The following is a 22,005-nucleotide window of genomic DNA, read 5'->3' as shown; positions in this document are numbered from 1 at the left end:
TTTTGAATTTACTCTTTCACCCAAAAGTATGCCCAAGTACATGAAAGGAATTGAGTCAGTTGCACATTCCAATTCAGTTTCCCATTCCTCAGTAAGAGGTACATCGCCAATTGCAATGAGTATGTATTTTGAAGTATTGACCTTTAAGCCCGCAATATATTCAAAACAGTGAAGAATGGAGAATAGATCGACAAACTCTCATTTCTTGTTATCAACAAAAAAGATAGTAGTGTCACCAGCTTACCACTTAACCAGATTCATTATGGACTTCCACCATGAAAGCATCTCACTTTGGGAGTCAAGAAGTCATCAGAATTAGTACTAAACCAACAAGAACATATTCTTGGATTTGGAAAAGTATTTTGGACGGAGTGGGAAATGGCCTCAAAATCCACAAACAGGAAGACGGATGGATACACAACAAAGACAACATTCTGGCTAAACCTCGTCAATGTCCATATGATGACTGTCAATCAACTTATAAACAACAGGGATGAATGGGATACTGATACTCTTACTGTTTGGTTTTTTGAGGAAGCCCATGCCAATTCTTATCATTATAATAACTTTGCTCTTATTGCAGTGACCATCTCAGGGAACTTGCGATGCTTCAAAGACTCTATTTCTGAGATCTGCATAACAAAGAGAGGCAACGCACTAGCTTAGAGATGGACAAAGGAGTTGGATAGGGCTTATAGACTATCAGGCCGAGGATGATGCAACTTTAGAAGAAATAAAGGAAGGTTACAAAAGAGAAATTCAAGGCAGATTCACCCTAGATGGATGATGGAAATTTTGAGGCATTTAATTTTGTGCTAGGTAATCTGATCAAAGTGCGTCAAGATCATAACAAAAAGGCAGTCACTTTAGCTAGGGTAGCAACCAATTCCGTGGCTTTAAAAATTTTGACCGGAAAAGTCCAAATTTGTTACAGTTACTTCAAAACTTACAATCGGTAGGAATTAATGGAAATGTCAATGTCTTGTATGTTAATTTAGGGGCTCTGCGTGATGCTACCCTTAGCTCTGCAGACACAATTCTTGCTGTCGAGTAACCGTTCTTCCTGGAAAATCTTCTCTGATTTCTTTTAACGAATAAGTAATTGGTAATTGAAATGATATTTGGTCGATGTATGTCAGTTTCGAACCTAGTGCCACGACGGTGATAATAACATTGTCTAATGATTTTTATACTATATCAGGCATGTGTGACGCTCGGCAACTGGATCCCAAGCCTAATAATTGTAACCATTAATAAAAGAATAATCAACATGGAAGAATTTGTTTGTTAAGCGGTTACTCACAATTAAATATGTACATGAAATTACCTATGCGTCCTTTCTGTTTGTCCTTCCATATAGAATTTTAACTTTGACCTTCATTATGATTTTTTTTGGCGGTGGTGCTATTTGTAGGTGGTGGTGTCGCCGCTTACATATCGTTACACCGCATTCAGGATCGTAAAACCGCATTTAAGTTCGTTACGCCGTATTCAGGCTCGTTACATCGTATTCACCCAAAGGATTCATCGCTCTCCCTCTGGGATTTAGCGGAGTTTCTTAAGCTAACACCACCACCACTACCGCTTCATCACCACCACCTCAACCAATTAGTTAACTAGAAGGGGTGTTTTAGGGAAGGGTATTTTCGAAAAAGATAACACTGTTTTATTCAAAAGTGTTAAATTCGATGAGAAAAGACCATTTTGTAAATGAATTACAAAAATATGACCATTTTGTGAACGAATTACAAAAATATGACCATTCTCTAATTGGCCTTTTTTTACATAATTTATGAACCAATCAAATACATCCGTTCCATCAATCCTAGTTGCTCGATGATGAACTATTCAGAATCGTCCTTGATATCATCATTATCGAATCCAGAAATATCCTTCAACCACTTGTAGATACCCATCTTTCAATTACATCATGAACATATTGTCTGCCCCTTTACGATTGGAATCCTCAACCCCTAAAACTTTATACTTAACACATTGATGCAACATGTCTAAAGACTCTAAACACATAATTAGCTAAGAAACAAGATCAAGTCTTTGTTATTATTCTAATCGTATCTTTCTAATCATCTCTTCCCAATTTTTTGTGCAATGCTGAGTGTGACAAATATATATATAGTGATTTAGGTTTTGCTAGTTGTTGTACGAATTATGTGGTGTACATTTCACGCTGACGCGGATACACATTGCATATAAACCCTAATCCAAATCCATGTGACTATGTGAGCAAGACGTTTCAACTTTATTTCGCTAATCAAACTAGATTATGGGTATAGTTAGTCTAAACTAATACTAAGAGCACTTTTTGTATTTAAAAATATTTAAACTCTCAATAATTGTTCTTTATCATTTTTCTTAAACAGCCTGATAGCACTTTTTTTTCTTTAATCGAAAGATAGATAAATCGAAGAAAATGAATGTACAAAGCGTCTACCAGTGGTAGAATAAGAAACAATTTTTTTTTAATGAATACAAGGTCCCAGTTCATGACATGCTGAGTATATTACTTGATAGAACTTCTATTGATGTTAATCCTCTTTGCGTTTCTGGAAAAAAGATACCATCCGTTTTCCAAAAGTGAAGGGAGTATCTTCATGTTGATGAACCATAAATTATTGAACGTTAATATTTAATTTAATCTAGAAAATTAGTTGAAATATCAAGTCTTTTAAGAAATACAGATACTCATTCTCTGATTTAGGAAAAGCGATACTTTACTTTTTCCTGTAACACCGTAGTAAATGGAATAATGTAAATATTCATGTGAGATTGTTCCATCCTCAAAATTATGACACAAATTTTTAATAAACTCAAAAAGAAACTGTTCGGAAACCCAGAGCTGTGAGAATCTAGTGAGAATGCTAGAAAGGGAATTAGTTCAATTATTGATCCAAAAATCCAACGCCAAACCGACGTGGAATTTTATTTTATCTATAAAAGTAGGGCTTAAACTATGTTGGTCGGTAATGCAAAACTTAGGACACTAGTTTGGATCTTGTGGTTTAAGATTAGTCGTTTAAAGGAAGTCGATATTCGGATATTGTCATGCATGCAAAGACAAAAGCATGCAGCTTGAGAGTTCATTGTTATTTTGCATTGTTGTGCGTATTGCTTTTCTACGTGTATTGGCTAATGTCTCTGTTTTAGAATAGGTTAATATCCTTCATTAACTTATCGGCGATGGAGATTAGTAAACGCTTATCTATTGTACACGCGTATTACCAGACCCTAATCATAATTAGTGCACAAGGGACAAATTAAGGCAGAAAACAGTTCAAGCGTATATAAAACACCTCTACATGCACGAGACGGTATTGCCTCGTCAAAATAAGAATATAAGATTGAAACATCAGGTGAACATGCAGGTAATCAGACTAGCACTGTAATTACTCTCAATATAAAACTGTGCACATAATCGGACTAGCTCTATAATTACGTTTGTCATTTCTCATATGCAACTGAATCACAAGGAGATGATTGATAGGGCGGCAGCAAGATCATCAGATGTTGATATTTATAGGTGAAGAGTAAAAAAAAAGAAGAAAAAAAAAATTGGATTGGTGTTGTATATCGAGTCGTTCACAAACTTGTACATCAAATGCTAATCATCAATCAAATGATATGATTAAAACCTGAAATTTGTTTCTTTTCATTTCGACGTGGCATTTTGAATCGTAATCCGAATAGGGTTCTATTCCTTCATCCATGGACTAGTCTAATCATTTTGGAGACCAAAATATCTAGCTAACCGCGTAAATATCTTGAAAACAAAGTTTCAAAAAGTACTTAGGAAATAAATATCTCCAAGTTATTTTCTGAATAATCACGATTTTACCGTAAATTATAATATCCATTTATTTATTGATGGAAATCCAAAATCAAAATAGTGAGATGGAGATTGAGTACATGTGTAAGGCTGAAACATAGTTGTGTTATTTAAATAATCTACCTGTTCAAAGTGGTCTAGGGTCAGGGCCATCTACTGCATTTAAGGGTTGGATTCTAGCTAGCTAGTCGGCATTACGTGTTTCGTTTCCAAAATAGTTACCTATCAAATACACCGGAACTGTCATCGTTGGTTAGGGAGACAAAATGTGCATTTTACTATAAACCTAGTAACTCTAACAAACAATTATTTGATGTTATCGCTTTCCACAGTTGTTGTACAAATCATGCAACTTTCCCACGGTTTTTCTTTGCACAAGGCCGACTCTTATGGGGGTTGAAATTTTTTCACAATACGACTTAGTAGGAGCAACATTTTTAATAAATCCAATTGTTTAAGATAGTACCAACCCATGTCGGAAAAAATTCTCCAATCCTTTTTCCTCAATCTTTTTTATGAAAAGGCTTCTAAATACAAACTAATTAAGAGTGATCAAATGGGAAACATGTTAGTTCTTGCGTCTTAAGATCGTGAACACCTTAAAATCCATTGGATCAATTACAAACCAATGAAAGACGAATTACTTATTAACTTATTAATTAACAGAATAATTACCAAGTGACGTGTTTTCAGTCATTTTTTATCTGTCATTTCCTCTAAATAAATCCACCAAGTTAGGATCTGATCAGAGTCTTCCACACTTTTCTGGATCAAAATACCCTTAGTTGCACACCGGAACTGACATTACCACCATATCCACCAACAGCACATCTTATCCGTACCCAACTTGAAACAACAAGTTTCAAGGTCATCTTAGGAACTGTATTAATATATTTTATCCAAAAATTAATAAATAAAATCTTAAAAATAGAAAAAAATCTAACAAATTTTTTATTTCTATTTTTAATTAATTAAATGGGTTGGTGGGTGGAAGATAAAGGGCGATGGAACAACACAAACTTCTTCTTCATCCTCTTCACACACAGTAAACAAATTCCTTCGCTGTCAAATAAAGGTCTCTCATTTCATTTTTAATGGTTTAAAACAAGTGCTTGTCTTTTTGGTCCAACAATTCATTTCTCTCCATCTCTCCATTCAAAAGAAAACAACAAACACAAACCCCACAAAACAGAGGAGAAGAAGAGGGATAAAAAGAGTCAAATGTATACAAATCTATGTATATGGAGCAGTAGCAGACAATACCTTCCTCCTAAATTCTCAGCTTAATAGTATATATATTTCCCTTTTTCTCATTCCATTCTTCAAAAGAACAATTTTTTTTTCTCTACAGATTATTATTCTTTAATTTAGGGTTTGGGTTTCTTCTTTGGGTATCTTGTTTTTGATGAATTGGAGATAAGGTGGTATAATTTGAGACTTGGGTTTCTTGTTTTCTATCAATTGGAATAAAGTGTTTTTGGATTTTTGATCATTTGAGGGTTTGGGGGGTCAAGATTTTGATCTATTCAAGGTAAAGATTTTCAGAAATTTGACCAATTTGAGAGGTAAATGTTTTCTTGATCAATTTGAGGTAAAGGGTTTCAGAAATTTGATTAATTTGAGGTGTGGGGGTATTTTGTTGTGATCAATTGGAGTTTTATAGCGGATTCAGGATTTGGTTTGGGGTATTAAGATTTTGATAATTTGGGATTAGGGTTTTGATAATTTGTTGTGAAAATTGATTCTGATGGGAGCTGGGAGTTCAAGTATTGCAGCAGCAGAAGAAGGAGGATGTTCTTCACCGAGTAAAATGATGGTGGTGGGTCTTGGTGATATGCCTGAAAGCTGTGTTGCATCTGTTCTTATATATCTTGATCCACCAGAAATTTGTAAACTTGCAAGATTAAATCAAGCTTTTCGTGGTGCTTCTTCTGCTGATTTCATATGGGAATCAAAATTGCCTTCAAATTATAAGTATCTTATGGAGAAAATATTTGGTCAAATTCCAGCTAATTTAAGTATGAAGGAGATTTATGCAAAGCTTTGCAGGCCTAATCGATTCGGGGATGGAACTAAGGTAAGGTTTTGATTTGATTATGTGGTTCTTCAAATTTGAGCATTTGGGGGTGTTTGATTTGCAGTTTTGCTAATGGTTTTGTTTGTTCTTTGTTTTAGGAAATTTGGTTGGACAAGAGGACTGCACAGCTTTGTATGTCGATTTCGGCAAAGGCGTTAACAATTACCGGAATTGATGATAGGAGATATTGGAAGCACCTACCAACTGAGGAATCTAGGTATAAATTCTTCTCTTGTTTTGCTTGAGAAATGTCATTTTGGGTTGTTAAATTCTGTTATTTCCAATTATTATTTTGATCCGTCATTCGCTTACAATCATATGATTTGTCTGGTTTTTGTAGAAAATTTTCAATAACTATGTATTTGGCTTAAGATTGCTCATTGAGATTTTTTTGCTAGGAGTAAATAGATTTGATTGATATGCTTAACAAATTTCTTTGATATTTTCTAGATTTCGCAATCAAGTGTATTAATTGGTGGATCTGATTTGTGAATTAGAATATGAAATTGAACTATCGTTGATTTGTTCAATTCATATTTCAAATTGACACTTTTGTGGGCACAGTGTGGGAAAGTCATAGGCAAGAGTTGGGACTCGCTGGATTGTTAACACCCCCTTGGGTTTTGAATTTCCTTAGGCTTCTCAAACAAGTAGAAGCCATTTTCTACATCCCTCTCATTCGTATGGGCAATTTGGGGTTGAGTACTATTGGACCACTGCAAGGGGAGGTTGGTCCCCATGGAGATATAATCTTAGTAAACTTCCATAATGAGATGTAGAACATTAGCCACCCAACCTCTACTGTGTCTGGACCGATCTTAAAGTTTAGGGTAAGGGATTGATGTTGATGACATAGCAATATTGTTTCCAGATATACTTCATTTAAATATGCCAAGTTTCAGTCAAACATAAGAAATTCAAGACTAGTTCAGCGTAGGAAACAAGTTTTACTTGGTCCACAGATGTTGCTTTTGGGTTCAGTTGGTGGAGGCCATTGCTATGGTCTTTTAAGTGTAAACTTTTTTATGGTCAGGAACCCGTTTATTGTTATACAGTTGTGGTTTAAGTTCTTATGAAGTTATAATTTCTAGCTTTTATCTGTTGCGTTGTTGGACGTAAGAGTAAAAGCTGACTCGGATTCTTCTTTTCTGTGTTCTTTATAGGTTTAACTCAATTGCATATCTGCAACAAATATGGTGGTTTGAGGTTGATGGAGAAGTGGAGCTTTGCTTTCCAGCCGGAACCTACAGCCTGTTCTATAGGATTCAATTGGGCAGAGCCGCAAAGAGATTCGGCCGTAGAGTTTGTAACCCTGAACATATCCACGGATGGGATTTGAAACCGGTTCGATTCCAACTTCAGACATCAGATGGCCAACACGCGATGTCCCATTGTTATCTGGATGAACCAGGTAACTGGGTTAATTACCACGTTGGAGATTTCGTTGTTGAAAACCCAAACACACCGACAAAAATCAAGTTTTCGGTGACTCAAATAGACTGCACCCACACAAAAGGCGGCTTATGTTTGGATTCTGTGTTAATATACCCAAGTGAGCTTAGAGACAGGTTAAAGCGGTAACCGATTTTTTGAAGCGGATTTTAACCTTGTTTTCTAGGGTCTTTAGGATTTAGCAAGAGAGAATATATGTTATAGGAATTATAGATATAAATAGATGTGTGCCCTGGTTGGTCTGTCTTGTTATTTTTATATATTTTTGTTGGGTTCTCCTGGATAAAGCTGTAAAGGGATTGTATGTTGATCTGTCTATACTTTTCTTCAATGTAACAATTCAAGTACTTTGAATTTAGAGGTCCTGTTTTTGAGTAATTGTACCTTGTTATTTAAAAGCTAGAGGTCATGTTTTTGAGTGAATTTTCACCATCATTGCTACAGAAAACTGCTACTCTGTTGCAGGAATTTAAGGAACATTTCTGTAGAAATCATTTTTCAAGTTTAAGGTTCTAACAATGGATTATTGTTGTCTTGAGAATAAGTTCTCTTCAATTGTGAAGATATTGAGTTTTCTTCGTTTTTCTTGTTCTGCAATTATTTACATGTAATGAACACAAGACTCAGCACATATTACTACTTCTGAACTAAAAATCTGTTAGGGTGAATGCTAATTGCAAGAGAAGAGAAGTGTCGAAAACATGCCATATGTTGCAAATTTGTTGGGGCGAATACCAACAGCAGCAAGAGAAGAGTCGAAAACACGCCATATGCGAAGCAAGTGATGTGTTCTTATGGTTTTTTGTATTCAGAAGCACCTGGACTACAAGTAGAATGCTACAGGCTTTGCAAACGTGCCATATTGCTCTATCTTGACATTTCTTGTTGATATGATGAGCGTATGATGAGATATTTGTAAGAAAGATATTATCTGAGATATTTAGCCAGCAAAGAGTGGGACCTAAATTAGCAAAATATCAACACTTTTCAGGGTTCGAAGAAGATAGTATGGCAGCCCATCTCCTTCTTACAAATATCAAAAACACTCGAGTTGACCCAAACAACTTGAAAAATATCAAACTTGGACTTTTTATTATAAATGGAATTGCCTCTCATTTGTATCAAAGATTATCAACATTAGGTCTATATAATAGTGGGAAAAAAACAAAGAATATACCTTAAATGTAGTGTGGACGCTAAGATATATTAGATCTAGTAAAGATTGGAATGCTTGAAAGCAATGTACCTCGCATTTGCACACTTCTGCCATGGATTGGCTCACTGCAATATCTTATGTATATATGTAGTCTTCTTCCAAGTTACTATCAATGACGATAACAAAACTTATCAAGTGCTAATGGAGTAATATGAGGTCATTCGTTCAAGTCTTGTTTGTTGGCTACAGGATACATGGAAATGGAACACCGATTCATAAATTAATGTGCATGTTCAACTAAACATTGGTTTCACTTGTAGGTGGCTCCTCCTCTTGGTACGGGCTGTTCGAGGAAAACTTATCTTCTTCGTTTGTTAGATATATATTTGGTCTTCAGTTGTCTTCTTTTTCTTGTATAAGTACCAGAGTTCAGTGAAACTAAACTCTCTACATAAGTCTCTCCTGAAAGATAAGTAGGAGCATGATCAAGACCATTGATATTCAGAAACCGAATTCTGTCATTCTTTTGGTCGTATAAACCAAAACGTCCAGCAGCTTGTATTAGAATATCACCAGTTATAAAATACCAATAGAGCTTCAACGATTTTGGATATGCAATACTTTTTTCTTGGGTGGTGGTGAATAGCTTAGTCCAGGATTCTTTCACTCCGTAATTTTGCATTACCCACACATCAACTTGGACATTAGGGACACCGCAAATTATGCAAAGGGAAGCTCCCAGCACTCCAAGATGACAACTACTATGCGCCGGGCGCAGTATAATTTCTTGTGGAAAAGGCAAATTCGTGAACTTCTCATTGCTAATATCAAAAGCAACTATGGACTTGGAGATTTTGCCAGTGACAGTAGCGAGTTGCCAATGAAGAACACCATTCAGAAGCAAACCTGCTGGATTCTCAAAATCCGCACAAGGGATGGTTTCGACAACTTTTCTCCATGAACCCGATTTTAACGTGTATGCATAAGCTGCATTCACTTCATCAGCACCATCTTCAATCGATGCAATACATACCAACTTATAATCATCAATTTTGTTATCGTACCCAAACCCGTAGGAAGGCCATTCAAGATTGTCAGGTGGTGGTATAATTTCATTGTACTCTCGAGTTGATGGGTTCCAAAGAATTGGTGTGTAAGTATGACTGCGGGGGCGTCCAAACAAAGCAAGCCATCACAAGATCCCAAATATTATAGTAACGATTTATAACTCCATTCTTTTCTGACACTGGATAATTCAACCGAACTACTGCTTCACACTTGCATGATGATGACGATGCTGATGATATTGAATCATAATCTATGATATAAAAGATATCTTTACCTTCCCAGCAGTTAGCATCTCTGATCATGATTCTAGGGTTTTTTCTGGTACGAATAAGATGATCATTGACAAATTTAGGACTGCAAATTAATGTGTTCCAGTTCTTGCATACCGCCTTAAAACGTGCGTTGGATTTCACTGGTAACCTTAATAAATATTTTCTTGGATCTCTTCCGGAATGCTCGACATTGTTTCTTCTTCTTTCCTTTCACGTGAAGTTGCAATTCACTTCTGTCGAGTAACATGGGATTTTATAGACGAACGGTTTCTAAGTCATGGGTATTTACCGACTTCTAAATCTTGGGTAGTTACCGACTTCTAACTCCAAGATTGGGCCTGGGCCAGCTATTTCTTCCGGTAGGGAAATTTGGTGTCTGAAACCGAATAGAATTGAAACCTATTTTGAGGCATACTCATTTTTTTTTTTTGAGGCATCCTCATCCATTATATTATCTAGGGTGGGTCTATAAGGGGTGCTTAAAGGTAGTGTAATTATCTATATATCCCTAAATAATTTCAATTTGTCATAGTTCTCTTATCCTCAAAAACCTAAAATTAAAAATCAAAATAAACTATAAACTTAAACATCTATGACTCCAATTCAATAAAGAAATTAATCAAACAAAGGAAACACGAATCGAAGTGAGCGATGTTGGAATGCCAAATCCAAATCTCAATTGCTCTTAGATGTATTTTAGAATGTATGCGTAACAAACCCATCTTGTTTTTGATTGATTTTATTTTGTTTGATCGGTAGAATATGATTTCAAAGATGAAATTAGGGTTTTCAGAAGATCAGTTCGCCTGATCTTGCAGTATCAATTTTGAGCCGAACTTAGTGTATGATTTAGAGAAACACTATTTTCGGCTAATGCGACTTTAGAATATTTTCAGCCGAACCTCAATTTTCCAGTCGAACCTCAATTTTCCAGCCGAACCTCAATTTTTCAAGCCGAACCTAGTGGATGATTCAGTTTCTGAGTGAAGTTCGGCTGATAACTTTTGAGCCGAACTGTTCATCTGGTCAGCAGATCTGGGTTTTAAAAATTCAATTTTTTGGCAGATTCAACTTATAAAAGGAAATTAAACCTCGATATAAGTTTACCTCTGATTTGAATCACACATTTTGGTCACTTCTAATCATTAAAATCTCAAAAGTCAAAACCCAAGCTTTTTTTTCTTCTTCTTCTTCTTCTTCTTCCTCTCAAAAATCCCAACTCTCTCACATAAATTTGATTTTTCTACTAATTCACCACTAATAATTTAATGTTTAATCAATCCTTAAAATTCATAATTAATCAATTCTAATCATAATCATTTACACTAATTATATAAGGATAGTTATGTCATTATCAAAAATGGTGGATGAGGGGTGATGTTGTTTTTTATTTAGCGACCCTATTTTGACATTATCTAGTGTGCCTCAAAAAAAATCTAGTATGCCTCAAAATAGGTTTCATAGAATTTGAACGATTTTCTAAGGACCCCTCCGTTTTTGTCGGGGTGAGCAAAAACACCAAATCCACGGATTTCACCCATCCGCTAGACACCCGGCCATAAGGACCTTTTCCATACACATTTTCCATTTTTGATAAGATTTGGGGCAGTGTTCATCTTTAACTTGCTTTTTCTGCAGTTCTCTAGCCTGTTCGGTTTAAAATTTGAAAGGACTAAATTAAAGGTTGTAAGCTTAATCTGAAAAAACAAAATCCAATTCCTACAAAATTCTACAGTTTCTCATACACTTTTAAAAAACAAACGAACAGGCGAAACTAACACGCATGTGATGAATATACATCAAACATCACAACAACTCTATGATCATCCAAATTTAGTCTTAACTACTAAAATTGGTGTTTCCCGCTTACGCCTAACACACAACTAAAACTAAGTATACACAAAGTCTTGAGAATAAGTTCTCTTCAATTGTGAAGATATTGAGTTTTCTTCGTTTTTCTTGTTCTGCAATTATTTACATGTAATGAACACAAGACTCAGCACATATTACTACTTCTGAACTAAAAATCTGTTAGGGTGAATGCTAATTGCAAGAGAAGAGAAGTGTCGAAAACATGCCATATGTTGCAAATTTGTTGGGGCGAATACCAACAGCAGCAAGAGAAGAGTCGAAAACACGCCATATGCGAAGCAAGTGATGTGTTCTTATGGTTTTTTGTATTCAGAAGCACCTGGACTACAAGTAGAATGCTACAGGCTTTGCAAACGTGCCATATTGCTCTATCTTGACATTTCTTGTTGATATGATGAGCGTATGATGAGATATTTGTAAGAAAGATATTATCTGAGATATTTAGCCAGCAAAGAGTGGGACCTAAATTAGCAAAATATCAACACTTTTCAGGGTTCGAAGAAGATAGTATGGCAGCCCATCTCCTTCTTACAAATATCAAAAACACTCGAGTTGACCCAAACAACTTGAAAAATATCAAACTTGGACTTTTTATTATAAATGGAATTGCCTCTCATTTGTATCAAAGATTATCAACATTAGGTCTATATAATAGTGGGAAAAAAACAAAGATATACCTTAAATGTAGTGTGGACGCTAAGATATATTAGATCTAGTAAAGATTGGAATGCTTGAAAGCAATGTACCTCGCATTTGCACACTTCTGCCATGGATTGGCTCACTGCAATATCTTATGTATATATGTAGTCTTCTTCCAAGTTACTATCAATGACGATAACAAAACTTATCAAGTGCTAATGGAGTAATATGAGGTCATTCGTTCAAGTCTTGTTTGTTGGCTACAGGATACATGGAAATGGAACACCGATTCATAAATTAATGTGCATGTTCAACTAAACATTGGTTTCACTTGTAGGTGGCTCCTCCTCTTGGTACGGGCTGTTCGAGGAAAACTTATCTTCTTCGTTTGTTAGATATATATTTGGTCTTCAGTTGTCTTCTTTTTCTTGTATAAGTACCAGAGTTCAGTGAAACTAAACTCTCTACATAAGTCTCTCCTGAAAGATAAGTAGGAGCATGATCAAGACCATTGATATTCAGAAACCGAATTCTGTCATTCTTTTGGTCGTATAAACCAAAACGTCCAGCAGCTTGTATTAGAATATCACCAGTTATAAAATACCAATAGAGCTTCAACGATTTTGGATATGCAATATTTTTTCTTGGGTGGTGGTGAATAGCTTAGTCCAGGATTCTTTCACTCCGTAATTTTGCATTACCCACACATCAACTTGGACATTAGGGACACCGCAAATTATGCAAAGGGAAGCTCCCAGCACTCCAAGATGACAACTACTATGCGCCGGGCGCAGTATAATTTCTTGTGGAAAAGGCAAATTCGTGAACTTCTCATTGCTAATATCAAAAGCAACTATGGACTTGGAGATTTTGCCAGTGACAGTAGCGAGTTGCCAATGAAGAACACCATTCAGAAGCAAACCTGCTGGATTCTCAAAATCCGCACAAGGGATGGTTTCGACAACTTTTCTCCATGAACCCGATTTTAACGTGTATGCATAAGCTGCATTCACTTCATCAGCACCATCTTCAATCGATGCAATACATACCAACTTATAATCATCAATTTTGTTATCGTACCCAAACCCGTAGGAAGGCCATTCAAGATTGTCAGGTGGTGGTATAATTTCATTGTACTCTCGAGTTGATGGGTTCCAAAGAATTGGTGTGTAAGTATGACTGCGGGGGGCGTCCAAACAAAGCAAGCCATCACAAGATCCCAAAATATTATAGTAACGATTTATAACTCCATTCTTTTCTGACACTGGATAATTCAACCGAACTACTGCTTCACACTTGCATGATGATGACGATGCTGATGATATTGAATCATAATCTATGATATAAAAGATATCTTTACCTTCCCAGCAGTTAGCATCTCTGATCATGATTCTAGGGTTTTTTCTGGTACGAATAAGATGATCATTGACAAATTTAGGACTGCAAATTAATGTGTTCCAGTTCTTGCATACCGCCTTAAAACGTGCGTTGGATTTCACTGGTAACCTTAATAAAATATTTTCTTGGATCTCTTCCGGAATGCTCGACATTGTTGCTTCCTTTCCTTTCACGTGAAGTTGCAATTCACTTCTGTCGAGTAACATGGGATTTTATAGACGAACGGTTTCTAAGTCATGGGTATTTACCGACTTCTAAATCTTGGGTAGTTACCGACTTCTAACTCCAAGATTGGGCCTGGGCCAGCTATTTCTTCCGGTAGGGAAATTTGGTGTCTGAAACCGAATAGAATTGAAACCTATTTTGAGGCATACTCATTTTTTTTTTTTGAGGCATCCTCATCCATTATATTATCTAGGGTGGGTCTATAAGGGGTGCTTAAAGGTAGTGTAATTATCTATATATCCCTAAATAATTTCAATTTGTCATAGTTCTCTTATCCTCAAAAACCTAAAATTAAAAATCAAAATAAACTATAAACTTAAACATCTATGACTCCAATTCAATAAAGAAATTAATCAAACAAAGGAAACACGAATCGAAGTGAGCGATGTTGGAATGCCAAATCCAAATCTCAATTGCTCTTAGATGTATTTTAGAATGTATGCGTAACAAACCCATCTTGTTTTTGATTGATTTTATTTTGTTTGATCGGTAGAATATGATTTCAAAGATGAAATTAGGGTTTTCAGAAGATCAGTTCGCCTGATCTTGCAGTATCAATTTTGAGCCGAACTTAGTGTATGATTTAGAGAAACACTATTTTCGGCTAATGCGACTTTAGAATATTTTCAGCCGAACCTCAATTTTCCAGTCGAACCTCAATTTTCCAGCCGAACCTCAATTTTTCAAGCCGAACCTAGTGGATGATTCAGTTTCTGAGTGAAGTTCGGCTGATAACTTTTGAGCCGAACTGTTCATCTGGTCAGCAGATCTGGGTTTTAAAAATTCAATTTTTTGGCAGATTCAACTTATAAAAGGAAATTAAACCTCGATATAAGTTTACCTCTGATTTGAATCACACATTTTGGTCACTTCTAATCATTAAAATCTCAAAAGTCAAAACCCAAGCTTTTTTTTCTTCACTTCTTCTTCTTCCTCTCAAAAATCCCAACTCTCTCACATAAATTTGATTTTTCTACTAATTCACCACTAATAATTTAATGTTTAATCAATCCTTAAAATTCATAATTAATCAATTCTAATCATAATCATTTACACTAATTATATAAGGATAGTTATGTCATTATCAAAAATGGTGGATGAGGGGTGATGTTGTTTTTTATTTAGCGACCCTATTTTGACATTATCTAGTGTGCCTCAAAAAAATCTAGTATGCCTCAAAATAGGTTTCATAGAATTTGAACGATTTTCTAAGGACCCCTCCGTTTTTGTCGGGGTGAGCAAAAACACCAAATCCACGGATTTCACCCATCCGCTAGACACCCGGCCATAAGGACCTTTTCCATACACATTTTCCATTTTTGATAAGATTTGGGGCAGTGTTCATCTTTAACTTGCTTTTTCTGCAGTTCTCTAGCCTGTTCGGTTTAAAATTTGAAAGGACTAAATTAAAGGTTGTAAGCTTAATCTGAAAAAACAAAATCCAATTCCTACAAAATTCTACAGTTTCTCATACACTTTTAAAAAACAAACGAACAGGCGAAACTAACACGCATGTGATGAATATACATCAAACATCACAACAACTCTATGATCATCCAAATTTAGTCTTAACTACTAAAATTGGTGTTTCCCGCTTACGCCTAACACACAACTAAAACTAAGTATACACAAAGTCTTGAGAATAAGTTCTCTTCAATTGTGAAGATATTGAGTTTTCTTCGTTTTTCTTGTTCTGCAATTATTTACATGTAATGAACACAAGACTCAGCACATATTACTACTTCTGAACTAAAAATCTGTTAGGGTGAATGCTAATTGCAAGAGAAGAGAAGTGTCGAAAACATGCCATATGTTGCAAATTTGTTGGGGCGAATACCAACAGCAGCAAGAGAAGAGTCGAAAACACGCCATATGCGAAGCAAGTGATGTGTTCTTATGGTTTTTTGTATTCAGAAGCACCTGGACTACAAGTAGAATGCTACAGGCTTTGCAAACGTGCCATATTGCTCTATCTTGACATTTCTTGTTGATATGATGAGCGTATGATGAGATATTTGTAAGAAAGATTATCTGAGATATTTAGCCAGCAAAGAGTGGGACCTAAATTAGCAAAATATCAACACTTTTCAGGGTTCGAAGAAGATAGTATGGCAGCCCATCTCCTTCTTACAAATATCAAAAACACTCGAGTTGACCCAAACAACTTGAAAAATATCAAACTTGGACTTTTTATAAATGGAATTGCCTCTCATTTGTATCAAAGATTATCAACATTAGGTCTATATAATAGTGGGAAAAAAACAAAGATATACCTTAAATGTAGTGTGGACGCTAAGATATATTAGATCTAGTAAAGATTGGAATGCTTGAAAGCAATGTACCTCGCATTTGCACACTTCTGCCATGGATTGGCTCACTGCAATATCTTATGTATATATGTAGTCTTCTTCCAAGTTACTATCAATGACGATAACAAAACTTATCAAGTGCTAATGGAGTAATATGAGGTCATTCGTTCAAGTCTTGTTTGTTGGCTACAGGATACATGGAAATGGAACACCGATTCATAAATTAATGTGCATGTTCAACTAAACATTGGTTTCACTTGTAGGTGGCTCCTCCTCTTGGTACGGGCTGTTCGAGGAAAACTTATCTTCTTTCTTTCGTTTGTTAGATATATATTTGGTCTTCAGTTGTCTTCTTTTTCTTGTATAAGTACCAGAGTTCAGTGAAACTAAACTCTCTACATAAGTCTCTCCTGAAAGATAAGTAGGAGCATGATCAAGACCATTGATATTCAGAAACCGAATTCTGTCATTCTTTTGGTCGTATAAACCAAACGTCCAGCAGCTTGTATTAGAATATCACCAGTTATAAAATACCAATAGAGCTTCAACGATTTTGGATATGCAATAATTTTTTCTTGGGTGGTGGTGAATAGCTTAGTCCAGGATTCTTTCACTCCGTAATTTTGCATTACCCACACATCAACTTGGACATTAGGGACACCCAAATTATGCAAAGGGAAGCTCCCAGCACTCCAAGATGACAACTACTATGCGCCGGGCGCAGTATAATTTCTTGTGGAAAAGGCAAATTCGTGAACTTCTCATTGCTAATATCAAAAGCAACTATGGACTTGGAGATTTTGCCAGTGACAGTAGCGAGTTGCCAATGAAGAACACCATTCAGAAGCAAACCTGCTGGATTCTCAAAATCCGCACAAGGGATGGTTTCGACAACTTTTCTCCATGAACCCGATTTTAACGTGTATGCATAAGCTGCATTCACTTCATCAGCACCATCTTCAATCGATGCAATACATACCAACTTATAATCATCAATTTTGTTATCGTACCCAAACCCGTAGGAAGGCCATTCAAGATTGTCAGGTGGTGGTATAATTTCATTGTACTCTCGAGTTGATGGGTTCCAAAGAATTGGTGTGTAAGTATGACTGCGGGGGGCGTCCAAACAAAGCAAGCCATCACAAGATCCCAAAATATTATAGTAACGATTTATAACTCCATTCTTTTCTGACACTGGATAATTCAACCGAACTACTACTGCTTCACACTTGCATGATGATGACGATGCTGATGATATTGAATCATAATCTATGATATAAAAGATATCTTTACCTTCCCAGCAGTTAGCATCTCTGATCATGATTCTAGGGTTTTTTCTGGTACGAATAAGATGATCATTGACAAATTTAGGACTGCAAATTAATGTGTTCCAGTTCTTGCATACCGCCTTAAAACGTGCGTTGGATTTCACTGGTAACCTTAATAAAATATTTTCTTGGATCTCTTCCGGAATGCTCGACATTGTTGCTTCCTTTCCTTTCACGTGAAGTTGCAATTCACTTCTGTCGAGTAACATGGGATTTTATAGACGAACGGTTTCTAAGTCATGGGTATTTACCGACTTCTAAATCTTGGGTAGTTACCGACTTCTAACTCCAAGATTGGGCCTGGGCCAGCTATTTCTTCCGGTAGGGAAATTTGGTGTCTGAAACCAAATAGAATTGAAACCTATTTTGAGGCATACTCATTTTTTTTTTTAAGGCATACTCATCCATTATATTATCTAGGGTGGGTCTATAAGGGGTGCTTAAAGGTAGTGTAATTATCTATATATCCCTAAATAATTTCAATTTATCATAGTTCCCTTATCCTCAAAAACCTAAAATTAAAAATCAAAATAAACTATAAACTTAAACATCTATGACTCCAATTCAATAAAGAAATTAATCAAACAAAGGAAACACGAATCGAAGTGAGCGATGTTGGAATGCCAAATCCAAATCTCAATTGCTCTTAGATGTATTTTAGAATGTATGCGTAACAAACCCATCTTGTTTTTGATTGATTTTATTTTGTTTGATCGGTAGAATATGATTTCAAAGATGAAATTAGGGTTTTCAGAAGATCAGTTCGCCTGATCTTGCAGTATCAATTTTGAGCCGAACTTAGTGTATGATTTAGAGAAACACTATTTTCGGTTAATGCGACTTTAGAATATTTTCAGCCGAACCTCAATTTTCCAGTCGAACCTCAATTTTCCAGCCGAACCTCAATTTTTCAAGCCGAACCTAGTGGATGATTCAGTTTCTGAGTGAAGTTCGGCTGATAACTTTTGAGCCGAACTGTTCATCTGGTCAGCAGATCTGGGTTTTAAAAATTCAATTTTTTGGCAGATTCAACTTATAAAAGGAAATTAAACCTCGATATAAGTTTACCTCTGATTTGAATCAACATTTTGGTCACTTCTAATCATTAAAATCTCAAAAGTCAAAACCCAAGCTTTTTTTTCTTCACTTCTTCTTCTTCCTCTCAAAAATCCCAACTCTCTCACATAAATTTGATTTTTCTACTAATTCACCACTAATAATTTAATGTTTAATCAATCCTTAAAATTCATAATTAATCAATTCTAATCATAATCATTTACACTAATTATATAAGGATAGTTATGTCATTATCAAAAATGGTGGATGAGGGGTGATGTTGTTTTTTATTTAGCGACCCTATTTTGACATTATCTAGTGTGCCTCAAAAAAAATCTAGTATGCCTCAAAATAGGTTTCATAGAATTTGAACGATTTTCTAAGGACCCCTCCGTTTTTGTCGGGGTGAGCAAAAACACCAAATCCACGGATTTCACCCATCCGCTAGACACCCGGCCATAAGGACCTTTTCCATACACATTTTCCATTTTTGATAAGATTTGGGGCAGTGTTCATCTTTATCTTTAACTTGCTTTTTCTGCAGTTCTCTAGCCTGTTCGGTTTAAAATTTGAAAGGACTAAATTAAAGGTTGTAAGCTTAATCTGAAAAAACAAAATCCAATTCCTACAAAATTCTACAGTTTCTCATACACTTTTAAAAAACAAATGAACAGGCGAACACGCATGTGATGAATATACATCAAACATCACAACAACGCTATGATCATCCAAATTTAGTCTTAACTACTAAAATTGGTGTTTCCCGCTTACGCCTAACACAACTAAAACTAAGTATACACAAAGTCTTATCCTTTTGAATACTGACTTTGATGTTAAGTGTTTCAATTCGGATTACCTACCACCTTTGACACTTGCGTTCGAACTTGTTGTCAGAATATCCCTTTACTTCCCCAACAATGGTGTACCATCGACTGCATGAAGTGGATGCTTAACTGGGAATACACCTACAAATAGATTAATGACATCCATCATCAGAACATTGAAAGAATGCCAGTCTTCCAGAAAATAAAACTTAAGTGTATGTATGAACCCTAACATCTGATCGCTGTTTTGGTTATTATACGCACCGTACAATCAACTGTTTCAGGGATGCAAATGACCCCTAGCAAAAAAGCTAGTTCACGGTGATAAACTTACCTTCCCCTCTGTAGCAAACTAAGGTCAGACTTGCCTTGATTATCACTATTGCAGAATCCATGCCGAGTCATATGAGTTGGGTTCAACAAAATATTCGAAAAGAGTAACATACCTTGTCTCAGCCAATCTCAGTAGTCGAGGTAGACGAAGCCTCGAGTGATAATTACTGTTACAGCTCTGATGAAAAATTCGCCGTAGTCTCCTATATGACAGCGCCCTGCATTCCAAACCAAATAATTGTTGTTCCTTCAATTATTACTGTCACTCAGAGTAATTCTCAAAACGAAATCATAATATCTCGATCGACTATTTCAATCATAACACAGCTGTAAAATTTTCTTCAAATATTTCAGATTAATTAAAATAATTGAAACCGTTAATTGCATTTGCCAATCTAGGGTTTTTTAGTTGTTCAGAGCCCAAGATTCAGATTACGAAATTAGTCAAATTCTTAAAACTAAACAAATCCAAAAACCCATATAAACAAACAAATTATTAGGAAAAAAAAAACTATTTTTTTTAACAAATAACTGAAGGAAGGATCAAAAATTCGGATTTAGGAATGACATACCTAATCGAAAAAGATGAAACCAAACTAATTTATCATAATTTAGAATAAATCTGAACCACCATCTTCATAACAATCGTTAATATTTTGGGGGAAATCGATTTGATTACGAAAATCAATCGAGTAAAATCATCAGCTTCATCAATTCAATTCGTAGTGCTACCGGTGTTGGTGGTGGTGCTGGTGGATAAAGAGAGATTTTATGTGGCAGAGGAGGTGGAAGCGCTGGTTACGCCGGTGGTGGTACTGCTGCTAGTGATGGCGTCGGCGATGTCAACAAACTAACAATGGAGAGGAATCGTAAATTAAAAGGAAAAGAGTTTGCGTTTTTAGAGAAGATGGAGCGCATTTTTGGCAAATAACGAAAAAATTGACACGGAATTTATCTCTGTTGACTTTTCAACTCTCTTGTTGCCATTAAAGAGGGGGGAGATATTCGTACAGATGGGAGCCTCTAGCTGAAGATCAGTTGATGGTGCATCTTTTAGCAATCCAGGTGCTGCTGGAAATGCTCGGTGTAATTGCCTTGGTTCCCAGGCCAAAGAGCGTTAGGTTCAAATGCAAACCTCCAGGTAAGCTTTCCCACCAAATCTTCGTTAATTAGCCAACTCCAAGTCTCGTATACTATCAAGACGTCTAGACGTAATAAGTAAGTCGATTCTGGACGGCCAAAGTCAAAGGCGATTTAGGGTTAGATTTTTTCCTGCTTTCTTTGTATCTTCTCTAGGAAGATGCAAGCTTTTCCTTCTTCAATTCCTCGGGTGGTTTCTTCCATTTCACCAGGAGATTCTCGTATGGGGGATCTCAGTTCTAGTGGTGTTTTGGGTTTGAATCCAGAAATTCTTCCGGGTTTTGAGAAACTTACTCCTGCTGTTTCAAGGGTTTCTCCTCCTGTGTGGTCTTCTTTGTTTGACAAGGAAAAAGCAGCTGTTATTTCTTCTGATATGAAATTCTTTCCGGTTCCTGTCGTGGATGGGAAGAAAACTATGGATATTCCTTATGAAGTTTTTGAAAAAGATATTTGACAATGTGAAGACAAAGTAATTGGTGCTTTTGTGGGTAGAAGATTGCCTTTTAATTGGGTTCGTACCGCTGTGAATCGAGCATGGAAACCAAAAGGTGAGATTCAAATGACTATCCATGGTGAAAGTATGTTTATCTTTGAATTCAATTCTGCTGAAGATAGAATTAAAGCTTTGGAAATGGGTTCCATGTTTATCTCTAATAGATTGTTTATTATTAAACCATGGTCAAGAATGGTGGAAAAGGAATTGAAATCTATTCATGTATGGATGAATTTTAGAAATGTCCCTCTCTTTATGTGGAACAATAACGTCCTGAGTATGATTGCTAGTTTTCTTGGAAACCACTTATGATGGACACTCAAACTCTAAATTAAACTAGAATGAGTTATGCTTGAATCTGTGTAGAAGTAGATGTCAATTGTGAGTTTCCAGATTCTTTTACTTTTACTCTAGGTGGTAAGGACACTGTTGAAATCAAAATGGATTATTCTTGGAGATCTCCAAAATGCAGTGAGTGTGCAATATTTGGTCATGTTACTTCAAATTTCCTTAAACTTG

General features: G+C 35.9%; 4 protein-coding genes and 1 long non-coding RNA gene across 5 annotated transcripts; 1 reads left to right on the top strand and 4 right to left on the bottom strand.

The window, feature by feature from the left end:
• Positions 1-4,883: 4,883 nt before the first annotated feature.
• LOC113274831 (F-box protein PP2-A13-like) lies at positions 4,884-7,751 on the top strand. Its single transcript, XM_026524231.1, has 3 exons — positions 4,884-5,921; positions 6,020-6,138; positions 7,085-7,751. Exons 1-3 carry the CDS (start codon positions 5,592-5,594, stop codon positions 7,500-7,502), a joined length of 867 nt encoding a protein of 288 aa, XP_026380016.1. The 5' UTR covers positions 4,884-5,591; the 3' UTR covers positions 7,503-7,751.
• Positions 7,752-8,887: 1,136 nt separating this feature from the next.
• On the bottom strand, positions 8,888-9,899 carry LOC113272087 (F-box protein CPR1-like). Its single transcript, XM_026521993.1, has 2 exons — positions 9,775-9,899; positions 8,888-9,692 (listed from the first exon to the last, which is right to left on the bottom strand). Exons 1-2 carry the CDS (start codon positions 9,897-9,899, stop codon positions 8,888-8,890), a joined length of 930 nt encoding a protein of 309 aa, XP_026377778.1.
• Positions 9,900-12,994: 3,095 nt separating this feature from the next.
• LOC113272086 (F-box protein CPR1-like) lies at positions 12,995-13,930 on the bottom strand. Its single transcript, XM_026521992.1, has one exon. The coding sequence runs from the start codon at positions 13,928-13,930 to the stop codon at positions 12,995-12,997; it is 936 nt and encodes a 311-aa protein (XP_026377777.1).
• Positions 13,931-16,940: 3,010 nt separating this feature from the next.
• Positions 16,941-17,795, bottom strand: LOC113272085 (F-box/kelch-repeat protein At3g06240-like). The gene has a single exon (XM_026521991.1). It carries the CDS (start codon positions 17,793-17,795, stop codon positions 16,941-16,943), a length of 855 nt encoding a protein of 284 aa, XP_026377776.1.
• Positions 17,796-19,318: 1,523 nt separating this feature from the next.
• Positions 19,319-20,889, bottom strand: LOC113273563. The gene is made up of 3 exons (XR_003322479.1): positions 20,426-20,889; positions 19,967-20,071; positions 19,319-19,661 (listed from the first exon to the last, which is right to left on the bottom strand). It is a non-coding gene; the product is annotated as an uncharacterized LOC113273563 (long non-coding RNA).
• Positions 20,890-22,005: the final 1,116 nt, after the last annotated feature.

Source organism: Papaver somniferum, chromosome 4, assembly GCF_003573695.1.
Source record: "Papaver somniferum cultivar HN1 chromosome 4, ASM357369v1, whole genome shotgun sequence".
NCBI lineage: Eukaryota > Viridiplantae > Streptophyta > Magnoliopsida > Ranunculales > Papaveraceae > Papaver > Papaver somniferum.
This window is presented reverse-complemented; position numbering and strand designations above follow the sequence as displayed.

Coding starts and splice junctions, on each gene's coding strand:
- LOC113272087 (XM_026521993.1), bottom strand. CDS start 9,899: ATGATCAGAGATGCTAACTGCTGGGAAGGTAAAGATATCTTTTATATC. Junction 9,693..9,774: donor GTTCGGTTGAATTATCCAGT/GTCAGAAAAGAA, acceptor ACGCCCCCGCAG/TCATACTTACACACCAATTC.
- LOC113272085 (XM_026521991.1), bottom strand. CDS start 17,795: ATGTCGAGCATTCCGGAAGAGATCCAAGAAAATATTTTATTAAGGTTA.
- LOC113272086 (XM_026521992.1), bottom strand. CDS start 13,930: ATGTCGAGCATTCCGGAAGAGATCCAAGAAAATATTTTATTAAGGTTA.
- LOC113274831 (XM_026524231.1), top strand. CDS start 5,592: ATGGGAGCTGGGAGTTCAAGTATTGCAGCAGCAGAAGAAGGAGGATGT. Junction 5,922..6,019: donor GATTCGGGGATGGAACTAAG/GTAAGGTTTTGA, acceptor TCTTTGTTTTAG/GAAATTTGGTTGGACAAGAG. Junction 6,139..7,084: donor CTACCAACTGAGGAATCTAG/GTATAAATTCTT, acceptor TGTTCTTTATAG/GTTTAACTCAATTGCATATC.